The sequence below is a fragment of the Megalobrama amblycephala genome, linkage group LG3 (assembly GCF_018812025.1).
Source record: "Megalobrama amblycephala isolate DHTTF-2021 linkage group LG3, ASM1881202v1, whole genome shotgun sequence".
Classification (NCBI taxonomy): Eukaryota; Metazoa; Chordata; class Actinopteri; order Cypriniformes; family Xenocyprididae; genus Megalobrama; species Megalobrama amblycephala.
Window position 1 is genome coordinate 15,836,940 of NC_063046.1, and position 19,514 is coordinate 15,856,453.

At 37.0% G+C, this 19,514-nt stretch overlaps 1 protein-coding gene across 5 annotated transcripts in view; it reads right to left on the reverse strand.

Moving 5' to 3' along the window:
- Positions 1–19,257, reverse strand: part of scube2 (signal peptide, CUB domain, EGF-like 2) — a 28,842-nt gene extending 9,585 nt beyond the window's left edge. Inside the window, exons 1-16 of one of the 5 annotated variants that reach the window (XM_048184209.1) lie at positions 18,943–19,257; positions 18,455–18,577; positions 18,005–18,130; positions 17,652–17,786; positions 13,347–13,469; positions 13,128–13,244; positions 11,036–11,125; positions 10,344–10,460; positions 8,990–9,112; positions 8,488–8,604; positions 7,345–7,467; positions 6,904–7,020; positions 6,731–6,820; positions 4,060–4,164; positions 3,275–3,436; positions 2,845–3,051 (exon numbers count right to left, since the gene is read on the reverse strand). In XM_048184209.1, the coding sequence (XP_048040166.1) occupies positions 2,845–3,051; positions 3,275–3,436; positions 4,060–4,164; positions 6,731–6,820; positions 6,904–7,020; positions 7,345–7,467; positions 8,488–8,604; positions 8,990–9,112; positions 10,344–10,460; positions 11,036–11,125; positions 13,128–13,244; positions 13,347–13,469; positions 17,652–17,786; positions 18,005–18,130; positions 18,455–18,577; positions 18,943–19,030 (1,963 nt within the window). In that variant the 5' untranslated portion in view covers positions 19,031–19,257. Of the gene's footprint in view, positions 1–2,844; positions 3,052–3,274; positions 3,437–4,059; positions 4,165–6,730; positions 6,821–6,903; positions 7,021–7,344; positions 7,468–8,487; positions 8,605–8,989; positions 9,113–10,343; positions 10,461–11,035; positions 11,126–13,127; positions 13,245–13,346; positions 13,473–17,651; positions 17,787–18,004; positions 18,131–18,454; positions 18,578–18,942 lie in introns of all 5 variants that reach the window. The other 4 variants (XM_048184207.1, XM_048184208.1, XM_048184211.1 and 1 more) reach the window with 4 other exon arrangements.
- Positions 19,258–19,514: the final 257 nt, after the last annotated feature.

The window sequence follows — 19,514 nt, forward strand, 5'->3', positions numbered from 1 at the left end:
CTTGTTTGCTTACCTAGTCTGATGATTCAGCTGTGCACAGATCCAGACATTAATACTGGCTTGTGTAATGCCTTGAACATGGGCTGGCATATGCAAATATCGGGGTCATACATATTAAATGATCCTGACTGTTACGTAACAGTCGGTGTTATGTTGAAATTCGCCTGTTCTTCGGAGGTCTTTTAAACAAATGAGATTTAAGAAGGAGGAAACAATGGCGTTTGAGACTCACTGTATGTCATTTCCATGTACTGAACTCTTGTTATTCAACTATGCCATGGTAAATTCAATTTTTAATTCTAGGGCACCTTTAATACATTTTAAAATGTCATTTATTCCTGTGATGGCAATGCTGAATTGGCAGCTGCCATTACTAAGTCTTCACTGTCACGTTATTCTATTTTAATAGGCTAATTTGTTGCTCACAAACATTTAATTTTTTTTTTAATTATTATCAATGTTGAAAACAGTGCCTAATAAATACCTTAATATAAAACTTCTTAATATTTTTGAAAACCTTATTTTTTTCTCTTAATTTTTTTCCTTATTCCTTTGATGAACAGGGTATTTAAATAAACAGGATTTATTTAAAAATTGATTGTTTTTTGTAACATTATAAATGTCTTTACTGTCACTTTCATTCCGTTTAAAGTCACAGTATGTAAGTTTCGCCATTAGAGGTCGCTTATTTCAAAACAATAGCAAAGGCGTAGCTTTTTATTCTTGTGTATTTGTTTCCTCTTTATGTAAAGCACTTTGAATTACCATTGTGTATGAAATGTGCTATACAAATAAAATTGCCTTGCCTTGATACCATGAATGAGCGTGGAATCATGGGAGTTGATGTCGTCAGGGCAGGGCGAAGAGCCTGGGACATTTTACGCTGCCGCTCCTTTCGTTTTTGTTGTTTATGTTTATTTTACAACTAAAGTTACTTTTAACATCCACCTTAAGTGAACATTTGTTCACTTAAATTCGCATTATTTTAATTCATTCTAATGAAATAACCGCAAGTGCTGAATTACTTTTCATACAGGTCACTTTATTTAATTAATTTAATTAAATAATTAAAATTTAAATTGTAGGGTAACGCAGTGCAGTGCATTTAAGTGTGCTGAAAGTAATGTTAACATTACTCTGTGTGTTCGCTCGGTGGCTGGTATGAGACTCTAGTTGCACATTGTAGTAAGCAGTAAGTAGACCGATATAATAAAAGCTGGATGACCTGTGTTGCTAAATTATTTAATTTTAAAATATATCGTATGGTGGAGAAAATGCTGTATTACCGTCACTACAAATAAAGCCATTTCTGATTAAGCTACTTGACAAAATAGTGTAGTCTCTGAGGCATGATACAAACATGTTACTTGCGGTAAATCAAGAAAACAAGAGATTCAAACAATAAGACTAACCATGTTGAGCTATATAACAATGATTAGTTTTCTGTCGACTAAGGTATCCCACCTGTCTAATAAACATAATATATTAAAGTGTCTTTGATGTTTCCATGGTTTCTACTGAAGTAAAACCATATGACGTCGGATATGACATCATTGACATGCGACTCAATGACACGGGCCATTACACTGGTTAAAATGACTGATTTCTCTAGATTTAAACATTGAAAAATCTGGAATAATGTACACAAGTACACAAGTCAACAAAATGTATAACATTGTTCAAGTGTTTTAATCCAAAATTCTTACATACTGTGCCTTTAATGCATCTTTGCTGAATAAAAGTATAAATTTCAGTTTTAAAAAAAATCTTACTGACCCAAACTTTTGAACCCCAATTACTTGAAATCATATAAAATCATATCACAATATCATATGAAGACTTCTGCTCAAGTAAAAAAAAAAAAAAAGTTTCAGAGGAAATTTCAACATTCTCAAGCTCCAATCTAAAGTCAGGTCTTTAATCTCATCAAATTCTTCAAAGATCAAACTAATTTTACAGAGCTCTGACCTCTTCCTGTATGTCGCCAATTGTCTCATTTCATCTATTCATTCCATTTCTTTTGATTAATTTTTTAGATGAAAAATCAGAGACAAATGTTGATATTTGGACAAAACAACTGAGAAGTCTATTAAGTCTGTAGAGCTATGAAGGAGTAACTCAGAGCAATAACATTTTACTCTGAGACTGTTATAAAGTAGTCTTTGAAAAAGCTGAGAGCCTTTGGTTGTCTGCACTACTGCTGAAACTGAGCCTGTAAAAGATAATGGACTTTTCCACCATAAAAGAAGACAAACAACCTCAGCAATACTGTCCCCTTAAAAAGACATCTTTGAAAGGGCCTTATGTCAAAGACAATGAAGGCAATGAGATAATGTTCAACACAATGAGTCCTCCAGACAAAGAGTTTGCTATTCCTCACATTCAGACCCTTTAAGATGTTTATTCTAGAGGCTGAAGAAAATGGATGCCAAGTTGAACATATACAGCTCCGAGCTGAAGTACGCCTGCCACAACCTTCACAACAGCACTCGGCTTCAGTCTTGACGTTGGAACAGCATTCAGCTGTAAGAGCCAACAGCAGCCTTCTGTTTCCCACTCTTGCCTTTTTAATAAAGCTCATGCCAATTCTCTCACACCATACATATTATACTACATAACACCTAATATATGTCAGTTATCTGGCCTGAACTGATACCAAATCCACTTCTACAATACAACAGTCGAAACACTTGGAATAATGTCAGATATAACCGATTCGTTCCAACTAGACACAACTAACATGTACAGTAAATAACATACTGCATAACAGAATCTAAACAAGTATTTAGTGTCCTCAAGCAATTGTAAGTTGCCAGTAAGCATATATTTAAACTGTCCACTCACCACATTTCTTGTCCAGCAGAACCTGTCCGGTGCCGCAGTGATCTGGAGGGTCAGCGGGTCGGACAAGTTTCTTGGCCAGCTCGTACTCCGATCCAGCAAAGTGCAGGTGAAACTGCTCCCGGTTAATGGACTTTCGAAGAGTGCGGATAGTCTTCCTAAGCCGCTTCTCTGAGCGCCGCCGAACACATGCCAGGTCACAGCCCTCTGCTGAGAGAAACACTGGATACCATATCTTGTCCACAACATCCATAATGAGCTCATTGTCCACTATTTAATATTTAACCCACTTCCAACTTACACCAGGAGATACTTTCACCTGTTGGTTTGTTTTAGTAACAGCGACAGGAGCGGGAAGAGGGTGAGATGCGAGCAGGCAGCGAGAGGCCTAAAGTTTCTACTGAAACATACACATGCAGTACACGAAACCAACCTGTTACCTCCTCCAGGTTCACAGCCAGCTCAAACTGGGCAGTAATGGAGGACCCTTCCTCCTCGCCAGCCTTCCGTCCATGGCGACTACGTTGCTGTCTGCTTGAAGAGGCACAGTGCAGGCTAACAAAGCTGAACTGGACATTCTCGGTGGCTCTTTTATCTGAGTAAATAGATTTTAAAGACTTAATGGATTTAGTGGATCCAAAATGTAAAAACACTTAGCTCTTGTTTTTTTTTGTTATGAAAATCTCATTTATTTTACTGCATCTTAGGCACAACAGTGAAGAAAGAATCAAACAAGAGTGGAAAAGGGGGGAAAAAAAACTATTTAAAGTTCTGGTCTTTCACTGAAGGGTGTGGGAGTCTGATCAGGAGGTCAGTGTGATTGATGGTTTGGGTAGGACTCTATTGAAAGGCACGCCATGGCTAATTTCATCTAGCTCTTTCAAACACTGCTGGACAATGAGTACCAGCAAGACTAGATTCTAGCTTGAAGTTCCCCCTCACATTTACCGAATGACACTGACCAGTATCAAATCTGTTTTTCCATACATAACTTGTGAAAATACACAGTATAAATATAAAATAATAATATTTCAGTGTCTAGCTTGCTCCATTGCTCGCTCACTTTTTATTTCCATGGAGTCTTGCTCAGAGAGGAAATAAAAAGTAGGTGACAGATGCAGTCATGTCACAGTGATTTAGACTTCGCCTTTGCCTGTGCAAACAAATTGATGCTTGCAGAGATTTTCAGTGAAAACCATGTTGTTACAAGGCCAGTACCTGACAGGGCGGTTTTGAAGCTCTGTGCAAGATTTTCCTGACTCCGCTTCAGATTGCACTTCCCCTGTCCAGATTTAAATGTAGCAATGGTTTTGATTCCTGAACCTGTAATAGGAAAGATCACTGTGACTTTTACACTTGGCATATTCATCATTTGGGAACAGTGTTGTTATTAGCTCCTTTCACACATACAATCTTCACTGGTAAATTAGAGATCATTTGTGAACAGGATCGGTAAATAAATACCGGTAAATCAGTTCTGGCAATTTCCCGGTATGAGAGGTTGTAACATTACCAGTAAATTACTGGTATGATGCTGTGTGAGAACAAATAATGAAGATTACCGGTATGAGCATGTACAAGGTCCGAATGCAATGACGTAAGAAGTTTGCTTTGGGTCAATCATAAAGCTCTGTTGGGCTGTTTATTGTAAGTTACACTGCTTTTAATTATTTTTCTACGTAAACATGCGATTGACGTACACCTGACTGTTTGGCCGTGTCTTACGTCTGAGACAGCTCTGCATCTACTATTATGTACTACAGTAACTATTATGTGTCTCATGTTTTTAAGAGCAAAATAGAGTTCTGTGTGATAATCCCCTCACGCCTGTCACTTGGATGTAAAATAAAAATAAATAAATAAATAAAAAACTGAAATGAAAGTAAAGCACTTCATCTTATCCAGGTGGATAAAGAGAATGGCTCAACAATTAAAGGTCATTTCTCATGACTGACGTCACAGAGTTTTCCACCATTTTAGTTCTGTTGTGTAAATGGTATCTTACCGGTAAAAATATGGATACAAATGTCATTCTGGTAATTTTACTGTAATTTACCAGGACTGCTGTGTGCAAGGGGCAACTGTTAACTTAAGCTAAAACAAAAACTATTAAAATATTAAATATTATAAGAAAACATTGGCAACTAACTGAAATAAAATAAGTTTAAGCTGAAGTACTAAAATTAAACAATTACTATAAATAAAACTGAAATAAAATCAAGCTAAATAGGAATGGAAAACCTATAGCTATTAAAACAAATACACTGTACAAATTGTGAATAAATACAGAATGCAATGATGTGGAAGTTTCAAATTTCAATATTTTATTCAGAATACAACATAGATGACATATCAAATGTTTAAACTTTGTCGCATCTTCCTCTTTATGATGCGCCAAATGTTTTCCATGGGTGAAAGATCTGGACTGCAGGCTGGCCATTTCAGTACCCGGATCCTTCTTCTACGCAGCCATGATGTTGTAATTGATGCAGTGTGTGCTCTGGCATTGTCATGTTGGAAAATGCAAGGTCTTCCCCGAAAGAGACGACTTCTGGATGGGAGCATATGTTGTTCTAGAACTTGGATATACCTTTCAGCATTGATGGTGCCTTTCCAGATGTGTAACACGCACTCATGCAACCCCATACCATCAGAGATGCAGGCTTCTGAACTGAGCGCTGATAACAACTTGGGTTGTCCTTGTCCTCTTTAGTCCGGATGACATGGCGTCCCATTTTTCCAAAAAGAACTTCAAATTTTGATTTGTCTGACCACAGAACAGTTTTCCACTTTGCCACAGTCCATTTTAAATGAGCCTTGGCCCAGTGAAAACGCCTGCGCTTCTGGATCATGTTTAGATATGGCTTCTTTTTTGACCTATAGAGTTTTAGCCGGCAACGGCGAATGGCACGGTGGATTGTGTTCACCGACAATGTTTTCTGGAAGTATTCCTGAGCCCATGTTGTGATTTCCATTACAGTAGCATTCCTGTATGTGATGCAGTGCCGTCTAAGGGCCTGAAGATCACGGGCATCCAGTATGGTTTTCCGGCCTTGACCCTTACGCACAGAGATTGTTCCAGATTCTCTGAATCTTTGGATGATATTATGCACTGTAGATGATGATAACTTCAAACTCTTTGCAATTTTTCTCTGAGAAACCCCTTTCTGATATTGCTCCACTATTTTTTGCCGCAGCATTGGGGGAATTGGTGATCCTCTGCCCATCTAGACTTCTGAGAGACACTGCCACTCTGAGAGGCTCTTTTTATACCCAATCATGTTGCCAATTGACCTAATAAGTTGCAAATTGGTCCTCCAGCTGTTCCTTATATGTACATTTAACTTTTCCCGCCTCTTATTGCTACCCGTCCCAACTTTTTTGGAATGTGTAGCTCTCATAAAATCCAAAATGAGCCAATATTTGGCATGACATGTCAAATGTTGAAAGTGAGACATTTTGAAATCTTATCTATATTCTATTGTGAATAAAATATAAAATTTATGAGATTTGTAAATTATTGCATTCCTTTTTTATTCACAATTTGTACAGTGTCCCAACTTCTTTGGAATGGGGTTTGTACAACAATGACAAAAACATACCAAAATTACTATAAAATTGAGATAAAATTAAAATGAAATTGAAAATATAAAAAAGCTAATTCAAAATATTAACAATACTATAACTGTATAGACATCATGCTAAAATAACACTAACAAAATAACTTTTCAAAAATAAATTATTCTAAATTCATATAATAATAATCACTCTGTTAAGTCTTCAACAGAGTCTAAAGTCTAAGTCTAAATCTTTTAAACAATAACATAAAAAATGAAGCTGAAGACAATTTGGAACAGTTCAAAGCTAGCACACATCCAAATGGATTTACCTGGGCAATATGACCCGTTCCTGTTCCGCTGTCCTCCTGCGTGGCAAGGCAGTGGCATGCCACAGGTCACCGTGTATGAATCTTCAGCTCCTACATGTGAAGGTGAAAGTGTCAGAGAAACTCCAAGCAAACTCCACAAAGATCTTAACAAATCTACATGTTGTAACACTTACCACTGCTGATATGAACCTGGGACTGGCAGGTCAGGTAGCAGAGCTCACCCCCTCCCTGCTTATTGCAGTTGAGAGTGGGCCTGGCAGGCGGCGGCACTAGTGGAGAGTCCTCTGCTTCTGAATGTGAAAATCACAATGCTTAAAAGTGGAGATATGCTGAGAGGGAGGTGGATGGAATGAGTTAGAGAGAAAGATCAGAAAGCTCAACAATGTAGTACGTTCAAGATGAGAATGTGAACGTACAAGGCCACGTTTGAGATTTGAGTTAGACAGCACTTGGTATCTGTTTGGTCAGTAATAGCACAGACAGAAAGACCCAGATAGAGAAAGTCAAAAGTATCTCCTGCTTTTAACTCCCAGAGATAAAGAACCGATTTCCATCTAAGCCGACACCATCAGATATAGAAGCCCAGCATTCAGAATCGCTCAGGCTCATCTTACCGATACAGTCTTTCTTGTTCCAGTGCAGCTTGTAACCAGCATGACAGTGGCACTCAAAGCTTCCCATGGTGTTCTCACAGGTGTGCTCACATCCTCCATTGTTCAAACTACATTCGTTTATGTCTGAGAATGGAGGAATCGACAAACACAACAGATTTCTATCAAGACATATTTCAGGTAAACAAGTCTTATAGTTGCACTTCCTCTGTAATAATTCCGTGTGATTTATCAAACATCAATAAAACTGTCATGTTTGATTTTATTTTTTACAATTATCTTTCTTAACCCTTTCGATCGTGAGTTTAAAATATTCTAACTGTCCCCCCAGAGTGAGTTTTTTTTAAGGCGACCGTTATTTTAGAACGTTTGCCTTTAATGTTTCCATGGCGACGCGTCTTGCGTGTCACGAACGCTGAACGCAGCAACAATAACACTGTATGACAGATGGATCGCTATTATTTAGTTTTTCCTTTTATATTTAAAATATTCGCAAAATTGCTTACCATGTCATCAACTATATGATATTCCGATTCTCAAATATGTGTAAGTGAGTGTGCTTTGTCGTTTTAAAACCTTTATAAATGATCTTTATCTTGATCTATAATGCGAGATGGGCGCCGCCATCTTAGTTTGCGCTGCAGTTCAGAGTCCTGTCAGTCGGATTTACAGCAGGTGAATTCATCAATTTCTCCCGAAATATATGCAAGTAAGTGGCTGGTGAACTGGAAGAATAATAGAGTAAACTTTATAGTTACTTAGGCCCATTATGTGCGTCTGATATGAATAAATGTCGGCAAATTATATTTGTTATTGCTGCTTCCACTGATGTCGGACATCAGTGTGTATTTTATAAAACTCTTAATGTATTGTTTTAATGGTGATTATGCATATTTAAATGTCTGAAACCTTAAAAGAAACATTATGTGGCTGAAAACGCTGCATAGCTGTGATATATGACAAGAGCTGCGCGCGTCCGTCTCGCAGCCAGAGCGCGAAAGCACAGTTTGAATCTGGCAGTTATGTGACGTCGCTGAACGTTCGAAATCCCATATGTGGTACCGTACGCCCAGGGGCACAGAAATAAAAATCCCATATGTGGGACCGTACCGCTCAAAGGGTTAAAATAGCTGTTTGTATCCTTACCTCCACAATGGGCAAGCCCATAGAGAGTGTAGCCCTTGTTGCAAACACACAGGAAGCTACCAGGCGAGTTTAAACAAGTGTGGTCGCACGTCCTCTCAAAAAAGCACTCGTCGATATCTGTAATCGAAACAAAATTCACTTAAATGGCAAATTACACAGCTTCTACATCAATCACACTCTCATTTCCTGTTCAAAGGCTCCAACTTCAGTATGAAAGAAAGGCTTTTTTATTAATAACAGGGAGATGTACTTTCTTTAGAAGAATCGTATCAAGGAGAGGGAGTTGTCTGTGTGCTTAAACGAAATGTATTCTTTTGGAGTTGAGTATTATACTCTTAGTCTGCCTTAAAGATCTTCAAAGGAATCTTGCAAGTCGATACTGGTACCCTTCAAGGGACTCCCACCCTGTCCTATCTCCGAGCCTAGTTACAGATACTGACACCAACCCCCACGCTGCTTCTCAATCTTCTGTTGGACCCATAGCAGAATAAGAGTGTCCTACCCTGGCATGAACGCTCGTCCATCAGCAGCTTGAAGCCCTTTCGGCAGCTACATTCAAAGCTGCCAATGGTGTTCCTGCAGTAGTGTTCACAGCCGCCGTTATGGAGTTCACACTCATCAATGTCTGAGAGACAGAGAAGGACCAAATGACACAGCAGAACATAGATGGACTGATCAGCTATAGGAGGAATCTCATGAAACCTGTCAAGAATATTATCTGTGACAAAAATTAGACAATGCTTAAATATAATATAAATATAATATAATATTGTGAAATATTATTAAAATATAAAATAACTATTCCATTTAATCTATATTAAAAGGTCATTTACACCTGTCAAGGCAAAGCTGAATTTTCAGCAGCCATTACTCCAGTCTTCAGCGTCATGATTTGGTTCTCAAGTATTTCAAATTCCAACATTTCATTATCAATGGTGAAAGCAATTGTGCTGCTTAATATTTTTGTGGAAACAATGATACATTTAAATACATAAATATAAGCAGGTTGCATAAATATAAACATACAACAAATATTTTGCCTTTCAATCACTGTAATATGTTGATTTGATGCTCAAGAATCATTTCTTATTACAATCAATGAAAAAAGTGTTGCTTAATATTTTTGTGGAAACTGATTAATTTTCATGATTCTATGATGAGAAACTTCAAAAAACTTCATTTATATGAAATAGGAATATTATAAATGTCTTTACTATCACTTTTGATTGAAAAAAATAAATAAATAAATATATTACTGACCCCAAGCTTTTGAATGGTAGTAGTGTTGTCAAAAGTGCCGACTTTGGTACCAAGTCGGTGCTGAAATTTTAAAAATGTTGAGCGGATTCGTAAACACCTCTGATTGGCCATTGTGTTCAAGCGCTCATCGGATAAGTCTGTGATTGGCTTCAATGATCAATGCTTTAAAAACATGTTGTAAATAGACATCAATGACATTCTTCACCAAGCGCTTACACAGATACACACGGGAGCATTTGAAAGCAGCCGTCTACTGCAGACCAGTCCGCTGATAGACGCCTGCTTTCAAACGATCCCGCTTTCAAAACGCTTTCAAATTCAAACACTCCCATGCGTTGATCATTGTAGCCAATCACAGACTTATCTGATGAGCGCGTGAACACAATGGCCATTCAGAGATGTTTACGAATCCTCTCAACAGCGCTCAAAGCATCACATTTTTTAAATTTCAGTACCAAAGTCGGTACTTTTGACAACTCTAAATGGTAGTGTACTTTTTTTGCTTTTGATTTTAGGGACTGTTGTGAGATTCAGCATAAAAGCAACTATAATATGTGTGTGTAAAAGAATATCATGCAAAAAGTGTTGATTCAGACCTTTGCAGGATTTGGCATCAGGTTGAAGAGTAAATCCCACTGGGCAGCTGCAGCGAACACCTGTGGATGTGTCCTTACAGGTGCTGTCACAGCCTCCATTATTCACTGCACACGTCTCTGAAGAGCAAACGAAAGAGAGACAAAACACATTCGAAAGGGCAGGACTGAGAAATAAATCCTCAAATTGATCAGAGACGTCAATCTGTCAAAGTAAGATCAATTAGTTCATTAATATTTAAACAGTCTGTGCAAAGAATTCTATATACTATATCATACTCCACAGATGTAGGAGGCCAAGGACAGAGAGTCCACATGCAGTGCGCTGTGTAAATATGAGCTGGCAGAAACAAATACAACACTCAGCACTGTATGATAAACATCCCCAGTCCCTGTCTCACTCTGCATGAGAGAAAAACATGTGAAATGTACCACTCTATCACCAGGACATATTTTACAAGAGAGAAATCAGAGGTGGTGAAGTGTGGGTCCCCAGTCATTTCACAGTTTACCTAAAAGACTGTGGAATGCTCAGCCTGGCCAGCTATATGCTTCTAAATATATGCACTATAGGTTAACACAATACTTCTTGGTTTTCTCTAAAAGCACAAATATATTTAACACCATGTCTCTGGATGAAATTGCATACTTTGAATTGATTTATTATGTATGGATTGTTGGTGGTCTAATTTTACCCATGAGAAGTCGACGCTTGACTCGTTTGTCAACCTCGGCCAAGGAGGTGGCATTGTGATCAGGGGTGGTGGGAGTCATTTCATCCCTTTCTGAAAAAGAAAGCATATGAGAACCATATAGACATTGTCTATAGACTGTTAAAAAATTACAGTGCCAGGTAAGTAACCTATAAAAAATGCTTTCTGGAAATGTCAAAATAATTTAATATGATAATTTCAACCTGATTAATCAACCTACATTAATTTACAACAATAAAAGTTTTTTAAGCATCAGGTCTGGAAGAAATATGTAGAAGCTGCATGGAATCTCTTTTTTCGATGTAGTAGGAAATTACAATTCTACCTACATATAATTAATATTCTACACAAAAGAGTATACAAATCAGCCAATAAATTGTCTGTAAGAAGTGACCTTAAAGTAAAAGAGATACTATATATTTATATAGATACTATATTTTATATTTATTCAAAGTGACTTTCAGATGAGGAACATCACAAAGAATTTATCAAACATTTTTACAGTATATATTAGATATTCAGCAATGCTGTATTAAAATTATCATAAGTCACAGTAAAGACATTTGCATCGTTACAAAAAAATTCAATTTCAAATAGATTATTTTCTCTTGAACTTTACATTCCTGAAAGTATCTAGAAAAAAGTCTCCAAAAAGCATCAAATAAAACAACAATTTTTCTAGGGCTGCACAACGATTAATCGCAATTAATCGTTTGCAAAATAAAAGTCTGCGTTACGTAATATATGTGTGTGTTCTGTGTATATTAATTTTGTATATATAAATACATGCACATACATATATTTAATTAAAAATGTATATATTTATATATTCAAGAAAAAAATATATATTTATATATAAAATATTTATATTTATATGTAATCTAAAATATATAAAAATATGTATATTTATTTATACATGTATATATTTTTTAAATTTATACATGTATGTGCATGTATTTATATATACATAATTATTATACACAGAACACACACATATATTACATAAACACAGACTTTTATTTTGCAAACGATTAATCGCGATCAATCGTTGTGCAGCCCTACATTTTTAACATTGATAATAATAAAAAAATGTTTATTGAGCAGATAATCAGCATATCAGAATGACTTCTGAAGGATCATGTGACACTGAAGACTGAAATAATGATGCTGAAAATTCAACTTTGCCATCACAGAAATAAATTACATTTTAAAATATATTCGAATAGAACCGTTATTTTAAATTTTAATGATACATCACAATATTTCTAATTTTTATTACTGAATTATTCAGTTTTCCTGTATTTTTGATCAAATAAATGCAGCCTTGGTGAACATAAGAGACTTCTTTCAAAGACACAGAACCCAAACTTTTAAACAGTAGCGTACAGTATACACATATAAACATCAGGAATTATTATATAAATAAATATGCGCATACTACAAATATTGCTGGCTCATTAGAATTTTTTTTTAAATGAAAGCAACTTTCTAAATAAAAAATTTAAATGTACAGTACACAACACTGAGTAAGACTTAATAACAGTCACATTTAAAGCAGTAGACTGTTTATCACATTTGCAGTTATGTTTTCCACTGTGGCATCACACAATCATGCAATCTAACCTAACAATCAACCACACTGATAAGTCCTTTTCATAAACCAAAAACATCTTTAACAGCAACCAAATCCAAGCAACGAGACCTCCATGACTTCTTGACTCTGTCCCAACTATTGTGTTGTAGTGTTTGCAGATAAATACAGATAGTCATGTTCTGTGCTTCAGGACAGTCAAGAAGAGCAGAAGCAAAATCATGGACAAGGCCGACAGAATGGAGAGAGAGACAACGATAACTGTAGACCCCACACACACAGCCCGCAGGCACCAGCTGCACTTCCTCATTATCAGATAAAGCGTGTGTTTGTGTCTGAATGAGAGATCTCTATCACCACCATCGCACATAAGTGGATAAAATATGGATCAGCTTTAAATACATGCCAAGAGATCATCGTAAACACAGCTCACTGGAGAAGTGGGCTAGGACTAAAGCTTTAAAACTAGTAAAGCAGCCTTACCTACACAGGTTCTGCCATCTGCGTGTAGCGTGTACCTGACGTGACACCTGCAGATGGGCCCCTGCTCTGTGTCCTCACAGATGTGCTGGCAGCCCCCATTGCCATGGTTACAGGTCACTATGCAACAGAACACAAACAGCGTCACATCAACAGCTCCAGTGAGTCGTTCTGTGGTATTTCTCAGCTTAACGGTGGGTCACAAATGTGATTCGCACGTACGGATGCAGCCTCGCTGGTTCTTAGCCAGTTCAAAGCCCGGCCGGCATTCACAGGCGACGCCACCTTTGGGTGTTTCCTTACAGATCTGAGCACAGCCGTGTTCTTTATTCATGCAGCTCATGCCTTCTGTGAAGAAGAGATACAGTCAAAGAGCCTGCAACACTTATTTTTGGTATTACATAAATGTATGGCTATTTTAGAGAAATATTCAGGGATAGATACAAATTTAGGTATGTGGTAATCTGTCGTTTACCCCAGAAAATAATTTTGACTCAACCTTCAGTTTGTATTTAATGCAATATTCCTTTAATGCATTTCAAAAAAATGCTAAAGACGTATCTTTTTCGTCAGCACTTGACCCAGTAATAGTAGCACTTACCTTGATTTATATTCTTCTTCTATCTATTTGTGTATTTATGTTATTAAAAAAAAAAAAAAATTCCTTGCTACGAGCACTTTACTGACATAACTGTGACTTCACACAGCACTTACATACTGTTGTTCTCATGTTGATTTGATTGATTCTACTACTCTCATTTGTAAGTCGCTTTGGATAAAAGCGTCTGCTAAATGACTAAATGTAAATGTAAATGTAAATGTTAATGGCATTTTAATGGGATATTTCACCCCAAGACCTCAGAAAATTCTGTCATCATTTACTCACTCTCATGTCGTTCCAAACCTGTATGACTTTCTTTCTTCTGCGGAACACAAAAGAAGATATTTTGAAGTACATTGTAACCAAACAGTTTTGGCACGACTGACTTCCATTGTATGGACAAAAAAAAAAAACTGAGACTTTTCTCAAAATGTTAAATATCTTCTTTTATGAAAGAAAGAAAGTCATAGAGGTTTGGAATGACATGAGGGTGAGTAAATAATAGATTTTTTGGGGGGGTAAACTATCCCTTTAACATCAAATTTGTGCTCTGTTTGCTTTAACCTCCTGGGTCCCACTCTCCATATATGAGGACATTATATTTTAGTGAATTTCTCTGACACCATGTAACATCAAGTCCTGGATGTCCTGTAAAGAGCCAAAAGATACCAACTGTTTGGAGGTTTCACCAGGACAACAACCTGAATGATCAAATTTAACACTCTTATGTAAAAATAAATCAATATCTCAGGAAAATGTTATAGGGTTTCTAATCAAATCATGACTTTCTGTTACAAAACAGGTCATTGATTTCATACATGTCCACTGTAGAGGACAACAGGACTTCAGGCATTTTAGGAGACACAACAAGTGAATAGGGAAAGAAATTGCATATCAATATTCCAATTAATTATTAGATATTATTATGAATATGTTGCCAGCTATTACTCCCATTATTACACTTCCTTTTTCATTACATATTGCTCCAAGAACACATTAATATGCAAATTAGATACAGTGTATAAATCCATTGTATTGAATGGGAAAATGAATGGCCATTTTACCCACATATTGCATAAAGTAAAATGGTACATCAATTCATTCCGTTATATCTTTCATACCATAGTTGAGAATCATCTTTAAACAAAGTTTGGTTTAAAAAAAAAACTAAACCTAAACCTAACCTTAAAACCTAAAATTTGATTGGTGAATGAAAAAACTCCCGTTGTTTTTGCCTATACATGTAATTTCATGTCATATTATTTTTTAAACAACTGAGTGTCCACAACTGAGTGTCCACTGGTGTCCACTTATGAGGACATAGCATAACATATGAATAAAATACCATTTTTCAAAAAAGTTTTTTTCCATTTGTTTCTTATGCTCTAAACAATGTAATGACATGGAAAAATACTAAATTCAAAAAAAAAAAGTTCCTGGGTCTACATAGAAAAGAATACATAAGTATAATAAAGTAATTAAAATAAAGTAATTAAACTGAAACCGTAGGCAGATAAATTAAGGCATATTATATATATATAAATACATATACACACTCACACACACACTGCCCTCCACAGTTATTGGCACCCTTAGTAAATATGAGCAAAGGCGGCTGTGAAAAGAAATCTGCATTGTTTATCCTTTTGATCTTTCATTCAAAAAATTCACAAACCAAAAAATTATAACCTTTCATAGGAGTAAAACAATTGAAAGTTGGGGGGGGGGGGTCACACTATGAAATAAATGTTTTTCTCTAAAACATGTTGGCCACAATTATTGGCACCCCTAGAAATTCTTATGAGTAAAATATCTCTGAAGTATATATCCCATTCATATTTACATTTTTTAGCACACCAGGGTGACTAGGAGCATGAAATTGTCCAGCCATGACTTCCTGTTCCACAGGAGTATAAACATGAGGAAACACAAAGGTCAAATTCCCATAATCATTCATCACAATGAGTAAAACCAAAGAATATCGTTCTGATGTGCAGCAAAGGATTGTTGAACTTCACAAAATAGAAAGTGTCTGAAAGAAAATAGCTAAAGCATTGAAAATCCCCATTTCCACTATCAGGGCAATAATTAAGAAGTTCTAATTAACTAAAGATGTTACAAATCTGCCTGGAAGAGGACAGCATATTCAGCTGTCAGACATGACTGGATCTTCAAAAGGGACCGGCTTCTGATGATGGTCAGATGAAACTAAAAAAAAAAAAGAGCTTTTTGGCAGCAAACCCACCAGATGGGTTTGGTGCACACATGGATAAAAAGTACCCCATGCACAAATTAAATATACTGCTGGATCTTTAATGTTGTGTGCCTGTTTTTCTGCTGGAGTTTCTGGACATCTTGTTCAGATACATGGCATCATGGATTCTATCAAATACCAACAGATAAAAAAATCAAAACCTGACCGCTTCTTCTAGAAAACTTATAATGGGCAGTGGTTGGATCCTCCATCGGGACAATGATCCAAAACAAACATCAAAACCAACACAAAAATGTGTCACTGAGCACAAAACGAAGCTTCTGTCATGGCCATCCCAGTCCCCTGACCTAAAGAAAATCAGTGGAGTGAACTGAAGAGAAGAAGCACCAACATGGAGCTGGAATCTAAAGGATCTGGAGAGATTCTGCATGAAGGAATGGTCTCTGATCTCTTGTCAGGTGTTCTCCAAAATCATCAGGCATTATAGAAGAAGACTCAGAGCTGTTATCTTGGGAAAAGGACGTTGCAATAATTGGCTGCCAATAATTGTGTCCAACGTGAACTAGAGAAAAACATTTATTTCATAATGAGCTTTCCTCCCCCATTTTCAATTGTTTTACTTCAATGAAAGGTTAGAATTTTGTGAATTTTTTTAATGAAAGATCAAAAGGATAAACAATGCAGATTTATTTTCACAGCCACCTTTGCTCATATTTACTAAGGGTGCCAATAATTGTGGAGGGCACTGTAAATTATATATTATATATATATATTCTAAGGAATATAATATAAAATGTAAAGGCCAATTAAGACAAAAGTCATATGCGGCTCTGGTTTTTCGTTATAAGTGTATTGGTTATGTAACAAATTTACATCCCTAATAAAAATGAATAGCTACAGTACATCAGTTTACCTTTACATTACTAATCAGTATAAGAGAGGAAAAAAATATCCAAAAACTTGGGGTACCTGTTTGTTACAATTCTTTTCAAATTTAACAGCATTTAATGCCACACAACCTGACCTGACATGAATAGAGGATCTGTGGGTCAGTGTAGAGGGCGGGTTTCCTCCCATTCACTCTGCAGCTCAGTGGATGTGCTGATAGGATTTAGCAAGTTTACCCAGAGAAAGCAAATGGGGTGGAAAGCCTTGCAAACCTTAGCTCAATTTACTGAGGGGAAAACAATACTCGCAGCTGAGAAGCTACAGACACATAAAAAGGTTTCTCATCTATGACACAGGCCACAAAGCCCTGAGTGTTGCAGTTATTAACTTGTTTTGTTCCTCTGAACATGGGGCTCCCTTTCCCACAGCATGGGCCCTTTGGAACTGAACGGCTATAGATTATGCCCCGGAGAGGGAACCCAACTTAAAAGCTGTCATTCGCCATTGTGCTGTCAATCATGATCTTATGTGAGAACATTTAGAAATTAGGTTGGCTTTCCTTTGCACTTACCCCTGACTTAGCTCACTGACACCTCGGCAAATGCACACTCCACTAAACAAAACAAGCCTCTCTTGATGCACTTTTGACATCCAAGTTCATGACAAACCCCTGAAAAAATTGCCTATCAAGACTGGGATTTTCACCTGAACCGTGTTCACAACACATATAGAGAAACCAGATGAATACACCCTGATGCATTGACTGTTCAATATGATGGTGAACATGGTAGAAATTAAAGGTTTGTTAAAAGCAGCGGCTCACCCACGGAGCGATGGATGCATGTGTGTTGATTGTCACTCAGGAAAAATCCTTCCTTGCAGCGGCACTCATAGCTTCCCATTGTGTTGACACATACATGCTGACAGCCACCATTGTTGAAGAAACATTCGTCCACATCTAGAGACAGAGATGTTAAAGCATCACAAAACACCACGTTTCCATATACCACAGTAACTTTGTCAAGGTCATTTGATCAGACTGGGATATGTGGACTTTACAGTACAAATATACTGTCAGTGGAAAAGACAATTCTGTGAGAATAACTCATCCCATGCAATCATTAGCCTTTACCCCTCACACATGTATACGTGATTTCTTTGTGGATTTCTACTTACCGAGACAGTTGAGTCCATCATGTGCCAAATGAAACCCATCAAGGCAAGTACAGCGGTAATTGCCGGGTATGTTGTAACATTCGTGTACACAGCCACCATTGTATTCCAGATCACATTCATCAATGTCTAGGAAATGGAACAGAAATCAAGGCTGACCAATGTTTGCAATTTCTGCATTTTAGGGGCATTGCCCTTCCGACACAACTTAAAAAGCCATTTGAAAGAAAGCAAACACGACCGCAATTAAAATACAACACATCTGCATACTCGATTCGTGAACTGTAATAAAATAAAATAATCAACATTACACCAAAAGCAAACTATTTAATAAATACTCAGTTGTATACAATGTTTACTGTGTGTACAGTGCTTGCATATGAACAAGTGAGGTTTTCCAAATTACAGGTCTTGTCCACTGTCTGTTTAACTGAAGCAAAAGGAAATTGTTACCTTCACAGTGTTTCCCGTCCCCTTTAAAGCCTGTTTTACAAGTGCACTTGTATGAAGTTGGGGTATTCTGACAAATAGCATCAATGTGACAGCCATCGCTTCCCTCTTCACACTGATCTGAATCTGTGCATCACAAATGTAACATGAGACTTTACAGTAAACATTGCTCACTTTGTTATATTAATGTCCCCTTAGTAGTGTACTAATGAACTGCAAAGTGTGAAATTATTTGTGGAGTTGCTTGTAAATAAACTTTGTAATTGCTCTGACTGCAGAAATTATAGTCACATTTTTAGGCTAAAACACAAACACTTACGCAAAAAAATAAATGAAAATAAAAGAAATGTCAGGAAAATTATTAACACATATTCTAAAATATGTGTTTTAGAGCTTAAGTAAAATAAAAGAAACAGGGTATCAAAACAAGGGGATGTAAACAAGTTGCGTGTGTGCAGCATCGCGTGTACTAACAAAGTGAAGACTCTTACCAGTGTTGTGAGGAAGTGCGGCGCTTTGGCGAGTATTTAACAAGAGCAAAAACAAACAGAAGAGCCGTGCAGTCCAAACAGCTCCCATGGTGATCAGTTCAGAGTTTACAGTCGAACTCAAAAACACGCGTTTACTCAAACACGAGTGTCCCACTCATTTTCATCCGCACTTGGTCAGTGACTTCGCGCTTGTGAGCGCTTCAACAGAAGATGTGTGCAAGAGAGTGAGTGAGTGCGCGCCCGCGTGTGTGTGTGTGTGTGTGTGTGTGTGTGTGTGAAAAAGGGCCTTTTCTGTCTCTCTCCATGATTCTGTGTGTGTCGGGGGATGGGGGTGTGAGCGCATTCACACAGAAGTGTTTCTTTTATTGATCTCCAAAAGCCCATGTAGAACTGAATCGATTTTAATGTCACTGAATAAAAATAGGACAAAGAAAAAGTGGGATATAATAGGACTCAAGATTATGCTAAATATAGCTTATTAGGCAATGTATAGTAATTTATATTGTTAACATTTTTGCGGTCTACCTCTTAAACTACACAATTTCATAAGCTATGGTTGAAACTAGGCTACA